General features: G+C 34.7%; 1 protein-coding gene across 4 annotated transcripts in view; it reads right to left on the bottom strand.

Moving 5' to 3' along the window:
- LOC113509814 (axoneme-associated protein mst101(2)-like) overlaps positions 1 to 21,850 on the bottom strand; it is a 187,620-nt gene that overhangs the window by 34,759 nt on the left and 131,011 nt on the right. For all 4 annotated transcript variants that reach the window (XM_052899371.1, XM_052899370.1, XM_052899369.1 and 1 more), the window contains one exon: positions 17,065 to 17,121. In XM_052899371.1, coding sequence (XP_052755331.1) covers positions 17,065 to 17,121 — 57 coding nt within the window. The remainder of the gene's footprint in view (positions 1 to 17,064; positions 17,122 to 21,850) is intronic.

The following is a 21,850-nucleotide window of genomic DNA, read 5'->3' as shown; positions in this document are numbered from 1 at the left end:
AAATTAAGGACCTTATTCTTCAATAAGTAGCTAAAACAATAATAATAATATTGCATTACATACAGCAACTGTAATTTACCAAACATACGGTATTTCATATTTGGGTCACATATCTACATTTATTTACCAACTCAAGCTCCACGGTCAAAGTCAAGAAAAGCACATCAGCAAGCCATTGTGTGCGGAGATATGAGTAATGCATAAAAACATTATCAAGAGAAAGTTCGACCCTACAAAGATGACCTACGCCAACTTACGGAGGCTGGACTAATGAATAATGCCGGCCATTACAATGGAAATATATACTTAACAATACCATTGTACTTATATAAATGTTTTAAAGTCAATATTAATATAACTAATAGTGTAACTTTCAAAATATATATAGTATTACTTAATTCCTTAAAATTGGGGGGAAAGGGATCGTTAGTAAAGGAGACTGAGAATCCCATTGCTAGCAATATACCCAACCAGGTCGATCTCCTCGCGGTTCCCCCTGGAAACTATCATGGTTAATTTCTGATGAATTCATCATCATGGGCTAATTGACCTGTTTTCATTCTTATCTGTCACTGGTGCTCCGCCAGCGTATCCCGTTAGCGCAGGCAGGATTACCATACCATTTTCACCCATCAAAAAAAAATTCCTTAAAATTGTTTATTACATTTCATTATTATTTCAGCCGTTAACTGTCCACTGCTGGCCATAAGCCTTCTTCATAAGTGGAGTTTTGCCAGTAGTTGCCACGCTTGGCAGACGGGATGGCAACCGCAGTTAAGCTTTTAGAGATATTTAAGAGGGACGTTGCTGCCCATTCCTCGTCCTCTATTAGTCGCCTCTTACGACACCCACAAATTCCAAATTAAATTTAACAATTTTCATAGAATCTTATACGACTAAATGCTTATACATTCAATAGTACAAGTGACACCATTTTAAAGAAATGAAACTGATATCAGACCTTATACAGTATTCTAGTGCATAATCTTGCGAAACCACCAACATGTTCACTTCTATATCTATGAGTCCATTGTAATTGGCGGTAACCATTCACTTACCAAAGTTAGGCCTCCAGGTGTACACACACCTGGAATTACGTTGAATGCTATCTCTCTCGAGATAATATAATCTATTTAATTCGTAATACATCACAATATACAATACTGTGTGTACATCGCACATGATTTATATAAATTTTCTATTAAAATATTTAATAATCTTTTTATTATACAAATAATAAAATTACGTCCACTTATAGAGTTTTTTCAATCACATTTTAAATTCTTGTAATAGATAAATGTGACAATTCCAATTTTTTAAATTTGTAATCGTCATTCGTCATCGTCATCAAATCAGTCATTAACTGTCCACTGCTGATCATAGGCTTCCCCCATAATGGAAGGTTTGCCAGTAGTTGTCACGCTTGACAGACGAGTTTTTTTTTGTTGGATGAAAATGGATTGGTAACTCCGCCTGCGCCAACGAGATACGCTGGTGGAGCACCAGTGTAGGGTGATCGATGAGAATGAAAACAGGCCAGTCAGCCTATCATGATGAATTCATCAGGAATTAATCATGATAGTTTCCAGGGGGAACCGCATGGACGTTGACCTGGTATACTGCTAGCAATAGGATTTTTAGTTTCCATTACTAACAATCCCTTTCTCCCCTGGCAGACGAGTTGGGATCGCAGTTTGGCTTTAATGATTTTTGAGACGCTGCTGTCCATCCTTCGACTATTAAGTTCTTTAGTCGCCTCTTAATACACCTATTCCCATGGTAGACCAAGGAAGAGCTGATCTATTTTATGCTGAGCCATACGACGAATCATCAGCATTATTAACATATAATTACCATTACTGTACTGTAATTAATTTACAATGTTATTTTTATTTTATTATTTCAAATGTTGTTATTATAATTGTTGTTATTTAATTTATTAATTAAAAAATTATAATGTAAATATTGATTTGCCATTGTGTGATGAAAACTGTTACATTGGTTAATAAAGAACTATAAATATTTTTTTTTTAAACAACTTAGAATGGCAAACAAGATGACGGCTCACCTGCTGGAAAATGATAACCGTCGCCTATAAACATAAGCAGTACCATGGACGTAACAGAGTATACTGTTTCGCCCATGATACCCCCCATGCGTTGCCATTCCTGAGGACTCAAGTGCTGTTCCTCTGTACCCTGTAAATTCACTGCCATATCCCACCCTTCAAACCGAAACACAGCCATGCAAACACAACTGCTTCACGGTAAAAACACGAATTGGACAGGGGTGGCCAACAAACGACTTTTGTACAAAGTCTCCCCCTGGTAAATATGTAATATGATTTGAATATTTTAATAATGGGTATACCTTAAATTTTTTGTCGATATGCTTATAAAAAAAAGCGGTTTTTACACATTGTTTAAAAATGTACATAGATCTTAATAATCATTATAAATACGACAAATATATAAAAATAAAGATTGATATATGTAAGGATAGGGGGCTGGCTCTTGGTTCTCAAGAGCCTACATACATATAAAAACTATAATACATAATTTTTATACATTCCAAAACTCATAAAAACTTAGTGTTTACTACTTTCTACCGGAAACTTGGGAACCGGAAAGTTTAAGAGCTAATTAAAAATTTTCTAAACGAAATATTAAGAAACTAAAAATTCGTAAAAACGTTTTGAATGCTAACTAAATGGGTAAATTTTTAGATATATTTCCGGTTGCTAACACTGTAGAGGTCGCTTCTCTATGATCGATTTGGAGTACCGATTAAAACTTGATTGCCATTATTAAAATATTTAATTTATTTAATCGGCAATATTTCTAAAAAGATTTTTTAAGGGAACTAGTATTTTTTTTTATATACAACTTAGAATGGCAAATAAGCTGACGGCCCACCTGATGGAAAGTGGTAACCGTCGCCTATAGACATGAGCAGTACCATGGACATAACAGAGTATACTGTTTCGCCCATGATACCCCCCATGCATGCCATTCCTGAGGACTCAAATGTTATTCCTCTGTACCCTGTAAATTCACGCCATAATAGTAATAAGTATATTTATAAAAGACAAAAACTGAACTGATGAAAAGTTTTAATCGCATCCTATGATTTAAGGATAGATAATATATAGCAACATCTATATATTGCAGTCACAATATATTTAATATATTAACCAAATAAAAAAATATATTAAATATCGAAAATCCAATATATACCGAAATATTTAGCCAATATATGTATAGATATTTTAACAACAATATATATATATATATATATATATATATATATACATATATATAAGTAATGTTTATGTATTATATGTGCATTTCTTATGTGTATATTATATTTATATTGTGTATTGCCTCAATGTGTTACTATAATTGTCACATATTTTTCACCACATCTGCCCTTCATACGCTTTCTGTTTTTACCCAATGGTTAGCTGGTAGAGAATGCCATATGGCATTAAGCTCGCCATTTGTACAAAATTTTATTGTGCAATAAAGAATAAATAAATAAATAAATAGATATAGATATTGCTACATATTACCTACCCTTACGATGTCTCTGTCCAAGCACATGCAAATAAGAACAAAAACTTTATCTTGTTTTCGTAATAAACTATATTATACAATTTGGCGAACTGATATAAAAAATGCAAAGTTGAAAGTTGGTTGTATAAACAATAAACAATTGGCAGGCGTCAACGAGACAATAAATCTCCAGGCAGGTCATCCAAAACACACGGCTACAAGTGGTCAGCTTTCACCGGACCACAGATAATATAATACTATACTAGCACCGGACACTGCAGCACAATGGTGCAGCGATGTTCTGTATCGATTATTCATACGATTATTCGATTACGCAACACAAGTCGGCTCGTTGAAGGAGTTTTTCATACCGGTTGTGTTATAAATCGAAATAAAAATAAATTATGGAAGTCGTTTATAAGGTTTGTGGTTTTGAATTATCTGGTTAATGAACCTAAAGCTCGTGTTGGATGAACATAAAGGAACTTGCAGATCTGTATTTGTACTATTATAAACAGGATATCACAAGAGGGAGACTTTGTACAAAAGTCGTTTGCTTAAGCACCTCTGTCCCATTCGTGTTTCTACCATTAAACAATTCTGTTTGCATGGCTGTGTTTCGGTTTGAAGGGTGGGATATGACAGTAAATTTACAGGGTACAGAGGAATAACACCTGAGTCCTCAGGAATGGCAACGCATGGGGTATATCATGGGCGAAACAGTATACTCTGTTATGTCAATTGTACTGCTCATGTCTATAGGCGACGGTTACCACTTTTCATCAGGTGGGTGAGTCGTCAGCTTGTTTGCCATTCTAATTCTGTTTGGCATAAAAAAAAAACTTTTTGTATATTTGTCTGTTTGTAATGGTTAAACTTAAAAAGTACTAGACCGATTTTAAAAATTCTTTTACTTATAGAAAACTACATTATCAGCGATTAATATACGGTATATGTTAATCAAAAAAATTAGGGATCCCTAAGACAATTACTATAATGTATCAATGTACTCGTATCACCCCTTTCTTTCCCATGGGTGTCGTAAGAGGCGACTAAGGGAAGGCGAGGGATGGGCAGCAGCGTCCCTCTTAAAATAGCTTTAATAGCCTAACTGGGGTAGCTAACCCGCCTGCCAAACGTGGCGTCTGGCAAAAATCCCTTTATGGGGAAGGCTTATCCAGCAGTGGATAGTAAACGGCTGAAATAAAAAAAATCTATGTATCATAAATTAACGCTACTTGTAATAAAAAAAAAACATAATTTATTTGTATCATAATCTACCCGAATCCCTAGTATGTACTAGCGATAACAGAAGTTTAAACTATCTAAAATTTTATTATATGAAAAACTGGTTACATAAAGTAATTACTCAATAAACTCAATTCTCAAGATTCAAGATTTATTTATTTGTAAAACATGCGTATAAATACATGCAGATGTTAACAATATAATAACGTTCGACATGTTTAGCCTGTACGCCATACAAAAATATGTGGTTGCACAGATAGTTCACATTATACATCAAGTCCATTTTATACCATTAATCGTAATCACATTACAATTTTCAAATACATTTAAATAAATAATAATTGTCAGGCAAGAATAAACCTACCTTATTCAAACAACATTAATCTGTTTCGAGTCTAATTTATCACGTGGACGTAACCGTCCCATTCGCACAGGTGTCCCGCCCACGATGGGGCACAAGTGGCCCGCGACCCACTTACACCACTTTCCCAAAGCGTTGTGACCATAAATGTGCTGATCGACTCTCGATAGGGTCAAAAGTCTTCGTGCATTTGTTGTCCGCCTACTTTTGTTGTGAGAATCGTGATCGTAATAATTATACCACATTTATTAAGCCGACTTCAAAAAAAAGAGGTTTGATTTTGAACGTTCTCGTTTCTCTCTAAAGACTACAGCATGAAGTTCTCCAAAAAGGTCGTAATAAGGTTTCCTTAGTGACCCGCTACGCGAGCGTGACATTTCTGGTGTTACAGACGTCCATAGGCTATGGTGACCATTTACCATCAGGCCCGTCTGATGTATGCTTGGCTCCCATTACAATAGATTCGATAGATCGATTTTTTTTAGTTATCTTAAAATCTTCCACAATTACGCTACCAATTTTGTACTTATGAATTACTGTTTTTTTGGAATCTTCACCATATCAGCCATTAATTGTGCTAGTAGTTGCCATGCTTGGCAGGAGGGTTGACAACTGCAGTTAGGCTTTGGTGATATTTTAAAAGGAACATCGCTGACCTCTCGCTCATTAAGATCCCTTAGTCACCTCTTACGATACCCACGAGAATGGAAGTTTATACTACAAGTTATATATATTTTATGTAAATTGGAATTTGTGAAAAACTTTTTTTGCATTTTTTTTTACAACTTAGAATGGCAAACAAACTGACGGCCCACCTGATGGAAAGTGGTAACCATCGCTATAGACATGAGCAGTACCATGGACATAACAGAGTATACTGTTTCGCCCATGATACCCCTCATGCGTTGTCATTCCTGAGGACTCAGATGTTATTCCTCTGTACCCTGTAAATTCACGCCATATCCCACCCTTTAAACCGAAACACAGCCATGCAAACACAACTGCTTCACGGTAGAAACACAAATGGAACAGAGGTACCCAAGCAATCGACTTTTGTACAAAGTCTCCCTCTGGTAATAACAGTGTATAATATTACCACCACGAGTACCACACGGACAAAGTCAGAGTAATATCTATAGTAACTTTTTTATGTCGTTCCCAACAAGACATCCAGAAATGCGTTGAGACAACAAACAAGTTTTTTAGTGCCCTGAACGTGAACGGACAGACGGGTAACCGGTTTGTATTTTTTCCTCTGGTAAGGTCCTAGCTGCGACATGAATTGGGAGGTGCCCTTTCAAATACAGCCAAGCACACAACACGGCGACGAATATCTTATACTATTAGAATAAAGTTCAAAATCGCACAAAAATAGATCAAATCAATACTTTGTTACAAAGAGAATAACAAATGATACCGTGTATACATTTTATGAATGAGTTAAACGTTGGGTTAAGTTATACTTTGTCGGGAATTCGTGAACAAGAAAAAAATATGTTTCTTCCTCGTGTAAGATAAATTAAGTATATTTAATTATTATCTATACTTCTAATAAATCTGTAGAGAGGTCAATTCTGTACATGGAATATATTTCCAAAATAACTATCAGGGGGTGATTAGTGATCGATACTGATGCCAAAAATGCAATCAGTAAAATTTTTGTCTGTCTATCTGTCTGTATGTTCGTTATAGAAACAAAAACTACTCGACGGATTTTAACGAAACTTGGTACAATTATTCTTCATACTTCTGGGCAGGTTATAGTATACTTTTCATCACTCTACGATCTATAGGAACAGAGCAGTGAAGGGAAATGTTGGGAAAACGGGAGAAGTTACTCCATTTTTAAGCTCACGTCGCGTGTGCAGCCTTAATGGCCACTTTTTAAAATGTAAAAATGTCCACCCGTGCGACGACGGGACGGACCGCTAGTTAAGAATAAGATAAATCTTATAGACTTCCTTAATAATAAAGTGAGAGACGAAATATATTCTAATTTGTAAAAAAGCCTACCAGTTGAAAAATGTTGAGTCAATTTATCTTTTTTTTACTGTTCATAATAGCACAATAGTACCTATATAAAATAGTACTATTTCGTAGTTACCTGATTGCCTGATTTTGCAGGGTACAGAGGAATAACATCTGAGTCCTCAGGAATGACAACGCATGGGGGGTATCATGGGCGAAACAGTATACCCTGTTATGTTCATGGTACTGCTCATGTCTCTAGGCGACGGTTACCACTTCCCATCAGGTGGTCCGTCAGCTTGTTTGCCACTCTAAGTTGTATAAAAAAAAAACTCCCTTCTGCAGTCTACGCTTTATTCATCATCGGCATCATATTACAGCCATTAACTGTCTATTGCTGAACATAAGCCTCCCCATTAGGAAATTTTGCCAGTAGTTGCCATGCTTGGCAGGTGGATTGGCAACCGTAATTAGATTTTATGAGATATTTTAAGAGGGGCGCTGCTGCCCTTCCATCGCCTTCCCTTAGTCGCCTCTTACGACATCCACGAGAAAGGGGTGGCCTATTCTATACGAGGACCGCACGGCTACCCTTTATTACTGGAGAGATGGAAAGGGATTGTTAGTAATGGAGACTGAGAATCCTATTGCTAGCAATATACCCAACCAGGTCGACCTCCTCGCGGTTCTCCCTGGAAACTATCATGTTTAATTCCTGATGAATTCATCATGATGGGCTAACTAACCTGTTTTCATTCTCATCTATCACCCTTCACTGGTGCTCCGCCAGCGTATCCCGTTAGCGCAGACGGGGTTACAATACCATTTTCACCCATCAAAAAAAAACCCTTTATGACTGCGGTAATATTTAACCCAATACTCTAAATAGTCAAACACGTGGAACCTGATGTCCGCAGGTGATTAAGGGTAAGTGCGTTCAAGCGGAAACCGACCGTTTTGCAAATGCGAGCAAAAACACCACACTTACCGGTTTAATACACGGATAGAATAAAGGCGAATATTTAGTTCTCTTTTTATGGGTCCATTAAAAATGTATGGCTATTCGATAGGCTATTTATTATACATAAATTATATTAAATATGAAATTCATTCGCCATAAAAATATCTTTTATTTAATTATTTTATTCATATTCGCATATTTTAACTGAATTAATTACTATATAGGAAGATCGATTACATTTTTATAACCTCCATTAATTGTATGTAGATGTTATATTATTTACATAAAACTAGCTTTTACCCGCATTTTCGTCTACATGACCAGGGAGTCTACCATAAAATGAAATTCTGAATTTTTGGACTCAATTTTGTGTTTTTGTTCATACCGAAATCCGCCCAGTAAATTGAGCTTACAGTTTTATATCCACAGTCTACATAAATCCTACCATAAAAGTCCAAGGGAACGATATTCTAATATTTTTAAACGGTATGTATTGTGTAATTTTAACATCAAATTAATGTTTCATTCAGCCCCAAAATTTCGAAAAACATTTCATGCTAAGTAAAGGATATTTTCCCTAAGCGAGATAAACAGTAGACGTAACTATCTCCGCTCCATATAGTATTTATCCCGGTCAATCAAGATATCCCGGTCACGCGGATAAATCGATAATTACAACTGGATAGTAATAAAATAAATATCGAAAACATTTTTCAAATTAATTAATAATACTGTACTTTCATACATAGATATATTATTTAATAAATCATAAGAAATATCACATAGTACCGTAGCAATAGTTACTAATCTGTAATTAAACTTCTCCTTAAACGGTCTCCATTTACGTACAGACTAGTATACCGTTCGGCCGGACCAGTCCGGTACGGTGTCGATCCGGTTTGTGCAAGTAGCTGATGTCCATCACTGTGACGTCGACGCTGTACCGAAAATGAACGAAAGTAAGACCAGGCTCCTATTACCTATTATATCTGTCTTTAACCGTTGAATGTCGTATTCAAACCCTGAGACAACAAAAAAGACAACAAAATCCGTGTCGTAAGTGTTATTACTTATCCAAATAATGAAGTACCGCGTTCGTGATTACCTGTTCATCCCTAAGGTTGACTGGTAGAGAATGCTACTAGCATTAAGTCCGCCTTCTGTAACCATATTTTGACTATAGAACAGGTCTCCCTCATCAGAGGGAGACTTTGTACAAAAGTCGATTGCTTGGGTACCTCTGTCCCATTCGTGTTTCAACTGTAAAGCAGTTGTGTTTGCATGGCTGTGTTTCGGTTTGAAGGGTGGGATATGGCGTGAATTTACTGGGTACAGAGAAATAACACATGAGTCCTCAGGAATGGCAACACATGAGGGGTATCATGGGCGAAACAGTATACTTTGTTATGTCCATGGTACTGCTCATGTCTATAGGCGACGGTTACCGCTTTCCATCAGGTGGGCCGTCAGCTTGTTTGCCATTCTAAGTTGTATATAAAAAGGGACTATTTTACTCTTAACCTTTGGATAGGAGAAGGGACTGTTATTAGCAAGAACTTTGGTTCCCATTGCTAGTAATGTAGTCTCTGGTCTTTTCCTGTTCTTCGGTCGTTCTACCTTGCCCGATCTTGTACATATTCCTCAGACAAAGCATTGACTTGCATGTTTTCGTTGACAACACCCACCCAGTTTTTGGGCCGGGCAAGGGGATCTAGTATTATCTATTTATCTATCTATCACGTTAATTCTGTTTAAAAGCGACGAAACACTTGTACTATTGTGCAAGCATCATTCTTTGTTTCCAAACTCCGAACGTAACCGACTCTATAACTCGTTGGGGCAACTTAGTGCTTCTTCAAACAGCTGCATATACAAGACCGATTCCGGTTTAATTAAGCGACTTCCAAAACGAGAAGGCTGTCAATTTATCTGTAGATTCATGTTTTGCGATTATATTGCCAACTTTGAATCGATTTCGATTATTCGATTATTTAATAGAACAAAAAAAACTTTTCCTAAATCATATTCTTTATTCGACATTCTTAATTTAAATAATTTGAATTTGGTAAGTCCACGAAACGCCTCGTTAATTATCAATATCTTGTACATGATAGATGTCGCTATTTATTGTTTTGTGAAGCATGACGCGCTTCAGTTCATGCTGAAGATTGTTGATACTATGTGGTAATTGGACTTGATAAAACCTGTAAAATTAGTACATGTACATACAGCGAAACGAAACGCTGTGATGAAAAGCGCCGTATGTCCCCTGAAGACTTCTTTAGGAAGTCGAAACAATTATTGGAAACGATAGACATTTTAGGTTTCTAAAATTCCCACTATGTATATAATATAGACATCGTTAAATAATTAAAAAGTGTGTCCCACAAAAACCTGTGACTTCAATTGTGACAAATTTTGGTCTAAAAATTAAACTACCTACTGAACCGATTTTGATAAAATTTCTATGGGACCAAATCTGTAAGTATATCCTTTCAAATAATAAAAAATCCAAATTCGTTTAGAGCTGACGGAGTTATTAGGTAACAAACATTTCTTTTTATGCAATTTAGAATGGCAAACAAGGTGATGGTCCACCTGATGGAAAGTGGTAACCGTCACCTATGAACAGACAGAGAACATGACATAACAGAGTATACTGTTTCGCTCATGATAGCCTCCATGCTTTGTTATTCTTGAGGACTCGGGTGTTATTCCTCTATACCCTGTAAATTCACTGCTATATCCCACCGTTCAAACCGAAACACAGCCATGCAAACACAACTGTTTCACGGTAGACACACGAATGGGATAGAGGCATCTAAATAAACTACTTTTATACAAAGTCTACCTATGGTAATATACAACCTAATTAAAAACTTTCTTTATTTTGAAGTCGGTTAAAAAATAAACATGTTTTAAATATATATATATATATATATATATATATATATATATATATATATATATATATATATATATCTTTGCATAATCGATAATCGGAGTATAAAAGTAGTTTTTGTAAATAACTTCATATTTGTATAGATCACGCTCTAAGTACTTGAAGAGAAGAGAACGCCTACTAAACGGTACCAACAATTTGTAATGCTCTGAGAGTAAACGGCATCAAACCGCGATTCGAAACGTAAGAGAAATCTCATCACAGTGACACGGTGACTTGCAAGTTTATTTGTTCTCACGGCGTCCTATCTAAAACCTTTACCGTTTGAACTAAACTTTGTAGTCCAGTATGAGAGAAGATATGTTAAGATATGATTGAAATATTAATTAATTTTAAACTTTCACATATGTGTTGTTCACACATATTTTAAATACACTACCGAAATGTCGGTAATAAAGAATCAGGTATGTAAGTACTATTTGCCAGCAAATTTTTCACCGCGTTAAGTCCCGATAGTGTATTTAATATTGATAAATTGTGAATTAACTGAGATTATATGAGAAATTTAGATTGGCTGGAAGAGACGTATTAAGATTTCTTAAAGAGGCAAGCAACGCGAGCGTAATGCCCCTGGTATTGCGTTCATGGGCTACAGTAACCGCCTACCATCAGGTACATGTAGTCCATATGCTTGATTGCTATTTCAGTGGTTTAAAAAAATATAGCATTTTATAGCATAGCATATCGAACTACGCCACATGCCTTAACAACACAATACCACAATAAACAATGGCAGATAGTCAACTGCTAAAGCTCATTTTGTTTCACCCTGTCGACTTTATGGCAGCTTACATACCCGGACTAGCACCTGTGACCTCTGAAACCGTAGATTTCTTTAAGAAACTGTTTAAGTGCTTTTAGTACATGATTTACACTCGTTATTTATTTTTTAAATTAACCACAGCTTTGTTTAGTTTTAGTACAACACTAAAAAAGTAATCACTATTATTACTTGTATGAGACAACAACTTATCGCTACATGTTTACAAATAAGTTAACAACTTACAAAAACATTGATTCTAATGAGATTTTAAGTAATATAACAGCATATAATTTCCATAACGATTATATTTTATTGTTTAAGTTTGTTGACCAGAGATCATGTGATGATGTTGATGATATCAGCCGTTAACATTCCAGAGGGAGACTTTGAAAAAGTCGATTGCTTGGATACCTCTGTCCCATTCGTGTTTCTACCGTGAAGCAGTTGTGTTTGCATGGCTGTGTTTCAGTTTGAAGGGTGGGATATGGCGTAAATTTATTAAGTACAGAGGAATAACACCTGAGTCCCAATATATGCATAAAATTTCATAAAAATCGATAAAGCCGTTTCGAAAAAGTTTGGTAACAAACACCGCGACACAAGAATTTTATATATTAGATATATATACCTTGTTAATAAAGATTACATAAGAAGCGATTATTAGTAAAGAAACCATAACTCGAGAATCGATTATTTGACATTACTATATAACTATATAGACCGAAAGGAGGTCACACCTTAACTCGACTCAAAGTAGTAATCGATTAACCAATTCAATCGATATATATGTAGAAGGCTGTCAATAAAGAGTGCGTAACTAGGCGATTAAACAATAGTTAAATTAACTGCAAATCGTTTTAAACGGATATTATCTAGTTAATCTACATATATTGTGGCTGCTTTCTAAGTCGCAATCGTTATTTTATTTTTTTCAATCAATATTAATACAATTAATATATTACAGATTTTACCTACAGGGAGACTTTGTACAAAAGTCGTTTGCTTGGTTATCTTTGTCCCATTCGTGTTTCTACCGTGAAACAGTTGTGTTTACATGGCTGTGTTTCGGTTTGAAGTATGGGATATGGTGTGAATTTACAGGGTACAGAGGAATAATACCAGAGTCCTCAGGAATAGCAACGTATGGGGGGTATCATGGGCGAAACAGTATACTCTGTTATGTCCATGGTACTGCTCATGTCTATAGGTGACGGTTACCACTTTCCATCAGGTGGGCCGTCAGCTTTTTTGCTATTCTAAGTTGTATAAAAAAAAATATTAAAAACGTTCAAATCGTATCCGATTACCATCAGATAGCTTTATTATCATATAGTCTTTTAATGGGTGATAATGAAATGGTATATATGTCGTATAGGGAGATAAAGGATATGGCCTGGGATAGAGCTGGCTGGAGGAAGATGCATGAATTAGTTGCACCGACAAGAGGAAACTCTTAAATGAAAAAAAAAAAATGAAATGGTAACCCCTCTTGCGCTATCGGTATACGTCGAAAGAGTACAAGTGGGGATAATAGGTGACGATGCAAGCAGGTCAGTTGGCCCATCGTATCGAATAGCACTAGGTTTAACCACCATGGTTTCCAAAGGAAACTGCGTGGAGGTCGACCTGATTGTATTGCTAGCAGTGGGTCAGTTAGTTACTATTTACCTATTATTAACAATTCCTTTCCACCCTATTATCTTATTAACTTACTATAATAACCTATTATTTCGTAGTCTAAATTATAAATATCAAACATCATATAAAATGTTTTTACATTTATTATTTGGCCTAAATTTTAGAATTTATAATTAAATATTTAAGCGAAATTTACGTTACGTTAAAAATCTCGAATGGTCGTATCTGTTATGTTTAGGTGACAAAACATTTCTATTCTAAAAATATCTTTGTTCAATATTCATACGTTTATATTAGATAATAGTAACATATTACTTACGTAATATTTATTAAAATAACTTTAGTTCAAGAATAGATCGATACATTTTAATAAAATATATTTTAATACCACACTTTGAACTGGTAGGTTAAACCGCAAGAATTTATTAAAATTTTGCACGGAAATTAAATGCTTTATAAATGATGGAAGTTCTATCCCAAAGAAGATTAAATATAGAGTTATCATCATCATATCAGCCCTCCACCGTCCACTGCTGAACATAAGTCTCACCCTTGGGAGGTTTTGCCAGTAGTTGTCACGCTTGGCAGACGGATTGGCAACCGCAGTCAGACTTTAGAGATGTTTAAGAGAGACGCTACTGCCCATCCCTCGCCGTCCCTCAGTCGTCTTTTACGACACCCACGGGAAAGGAAGGACCGGTCTATTCTATGCCGGGACCACACGGCCGGTATGTAAGAGGTGAATGTTAATATATTTTCACTAATATTATAAATATAAAGATAAGTGTATTTTTTTATGGGTGAAGATGGTATGGTAACCCCGCCTGCGCTAACGGGATACGCTGGCGGAGCACCAGTGAAGGGTGATAGATGAGAATGAAAACAGGCCAGTTAGCTCATCATGATGAATTCATCAGGAATTAACCATGATAGTTTCCAGGGAGAACCGCGAGGAGGTCGACCTGATAGGGTATATTAACAATCCCTCTCCATTACTAACAATCCCTTTCCCCCCAGTCAGTATACAGTGAGTGTATTTGTGTTTATTACTTTTTGACATCATAACGTCTCAATCTAAGGTCTCTCCCTATTATTATGAAATTTGACATAAAGAGGACTTCTCATTCCAATTACGCGACAAGAAATCTCTTCTATTTTATTCAAAAAACTCCATAGCAGCAATTTTTAGTTTTTTACAACTATAAATTAAAAAATATTACTAAATTACCGCTACTCTATTTAATCTCTTCTGCCATATAGGAAACAAAAATCGATAAAAATCCGATTACTTTAGAATCGATCAAACAAAATTCACTCATCGAGTAACAGTATTTCGTAATAGACGCCTCAATATTCAATAAATATAGTAGATGTATCGAACATCTCACACGTAGAGTGGAACCGTTACATAAACCGCTCACAACTATCGATATTGAATTAAATCGATTCGGCCACTCGATTTGTTCTACTAGTGGTGCACGGTGATTATATTCGATGTACAGTCATTTTAATTAAAAGCTGCACAATAAGTGCGTAAAAGTACTACGGGAAAAAATATTGAAAGGTACGCGTGTCTTATGGAATTATAACACTATTATCAATTAGTAACAGTAATAATATATTGAATTAATGGTGTTTATTATTGGCCGTTTGATTGGATTTTGAATTTAGATTGTTTTATATATATAAATAAAATAGCCGAACTTGTGTTTTTTATAATAATTTCGACTAATAATAAAATATCTTTCGTGTAATCGACTAATTTAGTAAAATCAGATCGATTTTTTATATTCAAGATATATGTAGATATTGACAAAAAGTTGATTTCGAGATTATTCAATGAAAGAATTGTATTAGATTTTTATCGGTATTAGCTGTATTTTACAACTTTATTCGTATAGACTAAAATCCTAATTTTACTAATCCAATATTTGGTCCATCTATGTACCAAAAATTTTAATCTGTTAAACCGTTTAAACGTTATTGAATAACAAACATATTTATAAAATTAAAGTACTTCTTTTCCACTGTATTTGGTTGGTTGGAAGAGATTTCTTACAAAGATAAGTCCACCCGTGCTCACAATACTTATAACTGTCTTGTCTATGTAATTTACAAGTGCAACAAAAAATATTACTTAAAATTAGTACATGTTCCGTTAAAACAGCTGTTTCTTTTAAATTTCAAATTACACACGCGTACCTAAAACGGCACGTGCTAATAATTTCAATAAAGATCATATAACGGTGCAAAAGGCCATAATAACTGCACTAATCGCCGTAAATTACGGTGTAACAGAACATAACAAGATGCCATTTAAAATGACGAGTTGCAGCTAACAGAAATTACAAAAGAAAAAATTGTAACAGCTGATCGGAACGTTGTTTTATGGAGATCATAGGTGCTACAGGTGCGCCAAACAGGTTGGCCAACATTATTAACCTCTTAATTTGACAGCTGTCAAATATTGGCACGAAATGTGTGTTGCTTAGATTAAGAATAGCACCATAGTAATTACAGTGGCATTCTCTTTCTACAGTACGTCTTAATTGTTCTAATTGTATGATATTTTTATAGTAAACCGGTTGTCTGCGAATATTTTTTATTCAATTTTGAATGGCAAACAAGTTGACAGATCACTTGATAAAAGTGGTAACCAGTGGTAGCCGTCGTAAATAAACAAGTGCCATTCCATCATAGAATACACGGTGATGCATGTAGTTTTACTGCATTACAATCTATAAATTATTATTTTAATAACATAGACATTTTGGAGGGCTGAGTTTTTTTTACTTCTAAACACAATTAATCACATTTTGATAATAGAAAACGCCGATAACAAACAAATCGGACAGTAGGCTCGTCACTTGCCACGTTGAATTTTAATAGTTTGGCAATGTGGACATGTTAAATGTTACATCCACTGCAATGACTCACTCAATAAACGCTTCTGACTACCCATTGGAGATTATAGTCGTTAATATATTTTTATTATTATTTCAATTACAATATATCAATCATATAAACTTTAATTACCTTTCGCTTATGTAAATTTACATATACCTAATTTAGCAACCGATTTAAAATGGTCATTCCAAATTCAAATCTATCAATCAAAGGGCTCACTTGACTTGGCATTGTGGCGCTGTCAAACTGCTATCTAAAATTGCTTAGGATTAATGACAGTGATTGATAGCAAGCTGTTAAGTTTAAAGTAATGCTGATTGCAGTAAGTAAATTCTTCAAATGACATTGATACCTTACCTACAGTCAACTAAGTACATCATACACCAGCTGATATCAAAATTAGAGAAAGAAACATTTTTTATAAAGAAAATAAAAACAAAACAATGTATAGTTTCCCATATTAACTTGAAAGCTGAACATGCTAAGCTGATATGCTATACCACAAACTACTGTTGGATATAGACTGGTTGGCAACCGCAGTTAGGCCTTGGCGATGTTTTAAGAAGAACGCTGCTGGGATAGGCCCTCGATCATAAAGTTTTGCTTTAATGGTCTCTTACGATACCCACGGTTTAAAATATTTTGCATTTTTTTATCTACATTCCTTTACTTAAAAAGAAAATTAGACATAAAAATAAATACCTGATCAACACGCAGTTTCCTGCTGAGTTCACTCGTTCCGCACTCCATTTTGTGCGTCTGTAACAAAAAGAAAAACATTATAACATTTTTATTATATCTATGTCCTTATCTATATATTCATAATAGGTTCGAGTTATATATAATTATATGAGTATGTTCTATTTAAGCGTCTCTATGATTGTGCAAGTGTATACTTCTGTACTTTATTTCTCTTTACAGTTTAGTCCTCTGGAATAGCAACGCCTGAGATATAACCTATTATGTGATATCGGCACTTTTAAGTTAACTGTCAGCTTATTTGTCAGTCCAAGTTGTACAAAATAAAATAAATATATATAATTTAAAAAAAATGGTATGGTCAAAATACAGGGATAAATAAAAATGTACAAATGTATACATAAGACTGATCTATATTTGAAGTTTTTAACTATTATAATATCAGTTCTGGGACCATAGGGCTGATATAGCTGAAGAAGGTAGAAGCCCTTAAGAATTAAAAAGTAACTAGTTCATTCTAAAGTTCTTAACATTTTAACACGAAGTGTATGACTACACTAAAACGAAACCATATGACTATAATCTAGGAAGTCCTCACTCGAAGTGTATCAAGAGGATAAAATATCCATATATAAGCAAAAAACAACGAACTCGGTCACATCAAACGAACATATACAGGAAAGCAATCTCTGCGATTGTGCTGCATCCGGCGCATGTGCGATCCTTCATCCGGTTGCGTAAATCGCGGGAATCGAAACTTTACGACCTTGCAATAAAACCTACGATAACTGCAACGGTTAAATTACAAATGTCAATGTAACTGGACATACGATAGGACGGTATTCGAATATAGGTCTTAATATTCACTCACTAGAGATCAACATATCATCTGTTTATGCAAAGGATGGAAAGCTTAACAAAGTGACTAATGAGAAATGACTTGCAGTTAGGATGTCGTATACGGTCAAGTGGAGATTCGTAACCGTTTACATAAGTCTAGCCACAAAAGCAATAGTTATTATGAAGCGTAAACTTCCAAATGTTACCTAAGCATGAAATAAGGTCTTTTATCGACCCACATCCAATTAAATATTTATCAAAGCTCACCCTCAAAGTAAATAAAGTAATATGTTGATGTATTGACCAGAATTCTGAAACATTAAGATTTGTTGTTTAAAATGATAAGCAACATCTTTGATTAATAGAGTTTCATTGTGATATTATGAATGTAATTAACAAACACACAACATAAACAGGAAGAATAAGGAACAAAGATGATGAAGAAAGAGAAAAAGCAGATATTTTAGATGTTATAGATACATATAAAATAGACGTAGAAGCTACTCTTAATTTTGGATTATATTGAGTTGCCAAAATAAAAAATTTCTACTGGACAAATAAAGGTTTTTCCCATCTTTTTTTCCAACTGCCATAATTTTTTTTAAACCTACGAGTAGACGACAAAATTGTTCTAAATAATGCACATTGTTAATATTAAAAATACCCGAATGTAAATGTAATACTCTAAAATGGGTAAAACCGTAATTTTCTCATAAGACAACATGAAGTCATGCTAATATACAAAACCTAAGTCACAATAATGCAAATATTTACACTAGACCAATACATATTTGAAAGGAGCACAAATATGCCAAGGTCTCAATTAAATCTAAAGAGGAATAAAGTATTTACAACGAGAATATTAAAGTTCGTGACTACGTAATAAAGTTTAAAGATACGGAGTATGTAAAGACATCTGCCGACATAGACAAACTAAATATCTTAGAAGTCGATGCTTGTAATAATTATTTTAATATGCTTGCAATCGCCAATAGTCTATGACATCTATCATTGACATTTTATGTCATGTTTAATTCATCAATGCATTTATTAATAAGCACTACCACTCCTTAATATGTCGATGATTAAAAGAGATAAATTCATTAAATACTTATATTTGATAGTGTCAAGAAAGAATTTATTTATATGATGATATTTATTTCTACGATGTAATTATTATAATGTATACTATAAATTTTATTGTGTCACATTTAATTCTAATAGTTTAGTAAATTTATTATTAAAATTATTATCATCCGAACGCGATGTAAAATTATAAAGTATTTGAAAGTTGCGGCATTTGGTTTAGGCAAGATCTGCGAAGACATTGTTGCAATATATAAGTAAATAAATATTTACAAAATGTCTTAAATGGAATTGAAATTAATGTAGAAAATTAAGTTCATGTGGTAACGTTATCAAGATGCTAACGAAAATAACTCGTTGTACAACTAAACTAATATATTATCCACGAATTCTCCAGTTCCTGAGGCACCGAATGATTTACCAATAAAAACATAATGTATTTATATAAAATATTACTGAAATCGCTGTGTGGTCCTAGCAAAGAATGGTCCACCGCTTTCTTTCCCGTAAGTATCATAAGAGATGATTAAGGTAATTAAATGGTCGAGGGTCCAACCCTCAGCAACATCTCACCAAATCACAAAAGCCTAACTGTGGTTGCCAACCTGCCTGTCAAGCGTGGCAACTACTATCATCTATGTTCAACAGTAAACAATTAATGACTGATGTTACAATAATAAAATTACTAAAATACTTATGAACATAATCTAGAACATTCAGAACCAAGCCAATACATAATTCCATCTCCAGAATCGTTAGGATCTACATTTATTTTATTTTATACAACTTAGAATGGCAAACAAACTGACGGCCTACCTGATAGAAAGTGGTAACCGTCGCCTATAGACATGAGCAGTACCATGGACATAACAGAGTATACTATTTTGCCCATGATACCTCCCAAGCGTTCCTATTCCTGAGGACTCAGGTGTTATTCCTTTGTACCCTGTAAATTCACGCCATATCCCACCATTCAAACTGAAACACAGCCATGCAAACACAACTGCTTCATGGTAGAAACACGAATAGGACAGAGGTACCCAAGCAATCGACTTTTGTACAAAGTCTCCCTACATTTATTATCTATGCTTACATATATAACTTTCTGTTAATCATCAATTACAAAATCCATTGTACGATGTTTGTTAATCTATTAAACATCATCGAAGCTTAAATCGACTACTAGATTTTTTTGCTTACTTAAAGTAAAAAATAAGCATAAAAAATACCTAGACCTAGATAACAAAAGCGGACCCAAAATAGATGTACATGATAAAAAATACGATTCAGACGTTCTTATTGGTCTGTCTGTGAGGACCACGCAGGTTATTATTCAAGTTCAGATTAGTCATCGTCTCGACTCAACCCATAGATACATAATCCAATGTCCACTGCCCTATATCGCCCAAAACAATCACAATTAAAAATGTAAATCTTAAAATTTTTAGAACTTCAGTTATTCTAATTATATATTATTACTAGCTGACCCCGTAAACGTTGTTTTACCACTTATTGCGAAATATAAAAATCGCAATTAAAATACAGGGGTTGATCGTAAAACGATGAAAATTTAAAGTTGTATGTATTTTTCAATGCTAAATCATAATAAAATAAAAATGGAAAAATTTGTCAAAAAAATAAAAAAAATTTTGGGGAGAGTCACCCTTATCATTGACGGGTAAGAAAAATAGATGTTGGCCGATTCTCAGATCTACCCAATATGCACACAAAATTTCATAAAAAACGGTAAAGCCGTTTCGGAGGAGTTTGGTAACAAACACCGTGACACGAGAATTTTATATATAAGATTATTGAGAGACGAGCTTTTTCAGCCAGAAAAACCTATGTCTGAGACCTGTCCAAGATTTATTGTGCTCGCGTTCTTTTTAATTAACTTATACTGGCAAAAAATTTGACGGCGCGCCCAATGAAACATGTTAACCATCGCCTATAACAGGGGTAGTCAACTTAACTAGACCCAAGATCTATTTACTGACAAAACCCTGTACGATCTACCAAATAGCAACATAATTCAGTACACATTTATAAAGTATTGGTAGTATTTTTTATTTGATTAAAAGTGAAAACATAAAAGTGAAAATTATTCTTAGTAACTACTTATTTATATTGGTATGAGCATTACGTCTGAACATCTTGCGCTAGATTATTGAAATATTATATTTTTTGCTTTGCCACGATCAACTGGACTAATAGTTGCGATTGACCAGTCGCAATCGACTTTGTTTTTAATGAATGATAATGGAATGGTAATATCTTGCGCCTGAGCCTGCGCAAACGGTATACGCTCGCGGGGCACCAGTAAGGAATAATAGGTGAGAATGAAAAGGCAGGTCAGTTAGGCCATCGTAATGAATACGCTTGGAATTCAGCACGATGGTTTCCAGGGGGGACCACGGGAAGGTCGACCCGTTAGGGTATATTGTTAGCAATGGGACTGATAATTCGCATTACTAACAATCCCTTCCCCCCAGTCGCAATCGACTGGTCCATCGCCTATAAACATGTACAGCACTATGGGCATTACTGAATACACAGTAACCACCATAGTTGTTGCCATTCCTCAGCACTCCGATATTATGCCTCAATACTCAGTAATATCACTGCCATATCTCATCCAAACAATTGTATGACCAATAAACACAGTTGCTTTAAGCAAAAATAAAATTGGGAACACAGCTACTCATATGGAAAACTTGTACAAAATCTCCTGATAGTTAAATGAAACCTGTTCTAAACAAAGTACACGCGATGTTACAATTAAAATACGTTAATAAATAATTCCTAAGAATAGAAGGCAGCGGCTTGCTCTATAAACCAAGAAGGTCGCCAATATTATGTTACA

Source organism: Galleria mellonella, unplaced genomic scaffold (assembly GCF_026898425.1).
Source record: "Galleria mellonella isolate WM207_F2 unplaced genomic scaffold, CSIRO_AGI_GalMel_v1 utg57, whole genome shotgun sequence".
Lineage (NCBI taxonomy): Eukaryota > Metazoa > Arthropoda > Insecta > Lepidoptera > Pyralidae > Galleria > Galleria mellonella.
Note: the sequence above shows the minus strand (reverse complement) of the source record. Positions and strands in the feature narration are given on the sequence as shown.